General features: G+C 49.2%; 1 protein-coding gene and 1 pseudogene across 1 annotated transcript in view; one reads left to right on the top strand and one right to left on the bottom strand.

Moving 5' to 3' along the window:
- The window catches only part of ATP10B (ATPase phospholipid transporting 10B (putative)), a 90,465-nt gene that overhangs the window by 48,879 nt on the left and 37,763 nt on the right, over nt 1–3,823 (bottom strand). The window contains exons 8-10 of the mRNA XM_011356781.1: nt 3,734–3,823; nt 1,683–1,935; nt 394–632 (exon numbers count right to left, since the gene is read on the bottom strand). The exon at nt 3,734–3,823 is cut by the window's right edge and continues 3 nt beyond it. Coding sequence (XP_011355083.1) covers nt 394–632; nt 1,683–1,935; nt 3,734–3,823 — 582 coding nt within the window. The remainder of the gene's footprint in view (nt 1–393; nt 633–1,682; nt 1,936–3,733) is intronic.
- Nucleotides 2,120–2,238, top strand: LOC111737754 (annotated as a pseudogene).

Here is a 3,823-nt window from a genome sequence, read left to right as displayed (position 1 = left end):
GGAGAGAAACAGAGAAGCTGGGGTGGGGGACTGTGATGAACTGAAGATTACACGCGGAGTCTAAGTAGCATCAGCTTCTTAATTCAAGCCAATTAGTGCCACAAGGAAATGCTGGCTTAGTGTGGAGAATTTTCCCAGTTCCATTTTCAAAATAGAAGTCAGAAATCTATATGTTTATAGGAAATTTCCCATTTTCCAAATACTGAACATTTGAAATGAACTAGAATGGCATGTGCCCAATGATACACATATGTGGATTACCTGCAAGACCCAGCGTTCTCATTTCGAGAGCTCTTAAGGGCTTACCCAGTCTTTTTCACACCCCAGAGCCCTCCCTCGCTTCTCCCCAGCAGAGACCACTTGCAATTCAAAGCAGAAAAGGCGAGGACTTACTATGGGGCTGCTGAAGGCCACAGGGGACTGTGTATTTTCCCAGCGCCCCATGGACCTTTGTCGAGAGTGGCGCTGGATGGGGACCTGGACACTCTGGCTCCTCTTCAGGGGCTGAACCCCTCCTTGGCTTCTTGTCTCTGCTGGGCCCTGGGCCCATCTGGCTGGGAAGGACAGGCACCGGTACTGGGTCCACTCTTCGTGGTCAGCGTCCAGCTCCTTTGGGGTCTCCAGTCGCTTGGCTGCAACAAAAGAGGGCTGTCATTGCCCTGGTCACACCTTGGCCAGGCCGTGGCTGGGGAGACCCAGGCTTTGGGAGTGGAGGTAAGAGCTGCTCCGGGAAATATGGAAATACAGAACTGGCCACTCTGACTGGAGAAAGAGGGGTGAGCTAAGTCATACAGGTTCAAATCCTGGCTCTACTACCTCCTAGCTACGTGACTTTGAGTTTTGACTAAACCTGTGCCTCTACTTCTTCAAAAGTACCCAATTCATAGGGTTGTTTTGAAGACTTAATGATATAGTGTGTTCAAGTGATCTGCATACTCTTAAGTATTGATAATGGTAGCTGCTTTTATTATTATTAGAAGGACCAGAAGCTCCCATGTAAATGGTTACCACCATGGCAAAGGGGATTGGGTGACTTACAATACCTCCTCCTTTGCTTTTCTTTATCCCTGCCACTCAAAAGAATGAATGCTGCTCTCTTGAGAGTTTCTGCTCTTAGTTAGAAAGTGTGTATGTGTGTGTGGGGGTGGGGGTGGGGTGGAGCTGACGGGATCGGGTCAGCTTTACAGGCCACCTTCAGTCCATGCAAGATGACACTCCAGGCATTTTACAGTCAAAGCTTTGCCTCAGTCACATCCAGGAGATCAGTTAGTATGGAAGGCATATCTTGGATGTATCAAACATGACCATGTGCCTCGACCTAGGCCGGTCCTCTCAGGTAAGGTGACCCAAGAAATTCTTAAATTGCTGTCTGACTGGTACATAATTGGGACATGTCCCCAGTCCGTTCCTGATAGATAAAGATGCTGTGTGTAAATGGCACCAAAGACCAACCGAAGTCTACCGCCCCGGGGATCACTGATGGCCTTTGTGAAGAAAGGAAAGTTGACTGGTGATGGGAACAGCGCTGGTGTGACCAGGAAGCCCACAGGGATATGGAAGCTACTTTCCACGGAGCCACGCAGCCTGTGTGGGGAGCCAGGACAATGTCCTCTGTCACCAATCCTGGGAAAGCGGGGTGATTCCTTTAGGAAGAGGAGTGGGTACCCCGGGAGTCCTCATACCATTTTCTTGGTGAGGATACTCGTGGCCCATGACGGTGCAGCGCCGGAATACCATCTTGTTCTCGGTCAGCGTCCCCGTCTTGTCAGAGAAGATGTGCTGGATCTGGCCCAGGTCCTCTGTGATGTTGAGGGCACGACACTGGATGGATGAGTCAGTCTCTTCGTCGTACAGGTCAAGGTCATGGTGCAGGAAGAAGATCTGCCCGAGCTTCACCAGCTCAATGGACACGTACAGGGAGATCGGGATCAGCACCTGCCGGGAGAGGAGTCCCCTCGCATCAGAACCAGGCTGGCTCCCCATCTCGGGACCCCGCGGGTGGGTAGCAGAGGCACTTAATGGAAAGCTGAGGCCAGCTCATGGATGGACTGCCTCTGAGCAATGCAAGGTCAATGCCTCCCCTGGAATTCTCAGGGGCATCTGAAAAACAGCATGCTGTCTGTTTGGCCATGCTACCCTGAACAAGCCCGATCCCGTCTGATCTCGGAAGCTAAGTAGGGTCAGGCCTGGTTAGTACTTGGATGGGAGAACACCTAGGAAGACCAGGTGCTGTAGGTGTAAAAATAAAAAAAAATAAAAAAATAAGGGATTGTGAACTGACAAGGTCCTTGTAATCTGTGAGGTCAACCAAGTGTTGACTCGCCTAAAAAAAAAAAAAAAAATGAAAAACAGCATGCCTTCTTCAGCCAGTGTGTCTGGTACGAGGCAGGTACGCCCTGTCGGCTGTTTAGTGGCTGGACAGGAAGTGGGTGAGGAGCTCTGGTGGCCCTGTCCGGCCTCCCGACGCCACACCGAGGGTGGCCGCCCACTTTGACAGGCATTCAGACCCAGTGTTGATGACTGACTCAATACCTAGTATCTGCTGATCGCTCCTTCTGTGTCCCATGTTGCTCTAGGTCCTGGACATGGCAGTGAGTGGAAGAAAATTCCCAGCTGTGAGGGCCTCACATTCCAGTAAACAAACAAATAGACATATATGGGGTGGTGATAAGTCTCATAAAGAAAAGGCAGAAAGGAAGAGGCTCATGGCTGGGAAGGACTCTTCTATAAACCATGAACTTTGAGCAGACACCTGAAGAAATGGGGGTGAGTTGTGCAGTTATCTGTGGGAAGAGATGCATTTGGGGCCAAGGCTGGGCCATGGGGATGGGCCGGGTGTCGGGTGGGATAAGGGTAAGCAGGCCGCGCATGTGAGCAGAACATGGCCAGGAGACAGCAGGGAGGGAGTCGGGGTCGAGATCATACAGGACTTGTTGGCTTTTGTGATGAGGCCTTGGGATTTCACTTTGAAGGACGTGAGACCACCAGAGGGTTCTGTGCAGAGCGGGGGTATAATCTGATTCACATGTAAAAAGGATTACTCTGCTAAATGAACGAACGCGCCAATGATTAAAAAGGATCACCTATCAGAGGACAATGCGACATCCTCAAATAGTATAAGATATTGAACGTAGATGAAGCTTCATCAAAACAAAGCTACAAATTCCCTCATTTTTTCATAGATTGCAAGTTCTTATAGAGGCTGAAGACTTTTAAAATTCATGTTTTTATTCCTTACTACCTCTCTCATGTAGGTGCTCTGTGTTTTTGTATTTTTCTCCTATATAGGGCCAGTTCTGGGTCTTTTTTTCTTCCCCCATCTCAATCTGTCAAATGCTAAAACACTAACCTGTGGTTTCTTTCCATGCCTAGGGCTTGACAGCTCTCTGTAGTTGTGTGTGCTACTTCATCTTCTTTTCTCTCCAGGTTATTAGGGTTTTACCTGTTGTATAGCTGGCAAAGGGCCGGGCACACATGGTCACTGCTATAATCTTACTCTTTATAGAAACGCCTGATAAATATTTTCTGCTATTATCTGGGGACAGGTTCCCCTCCACAAGGCAGGGCTTGTCCAACATAACCCCAAATGTGAATACTTTCAAAGACCCACAAGAAAGCAATGAACATTTATTTCCCTATCTCAGTCGAGTTAGTTCTTGGGGCCAGCACTGATTTTTCTTTATTTCACAAAGTGGTGCAGGTACTGGCCTTCTAGGTAGAAAGGTCCCCCTACCTGGAGCAGGATGATCATTGTGAGGAACATGTAGAAGCCCTCAAGGGCAAGGGGAAGGAAGCTGCCCTTGGCATCTGGCACGTCGAAGGG

This window comes from Pteropus vampyrus, unplaced genomic scaffold (assembly GCF_000151845.1).
Source record: "Pteropus vampyrus isolate Shadow unplaced genomic scaffold, Pvam_2.0 Scaffold30, whole genome shotgun sequence".
NCBI lineage: Eukaryota > Metazoa > Chordata > Mammalia > Chiroptera > Pteropodidae > Pteropus > Pteropus vampyrus.
This window is presented reverse-complemented; position numbering and strand designations above follow the sequence as displayed.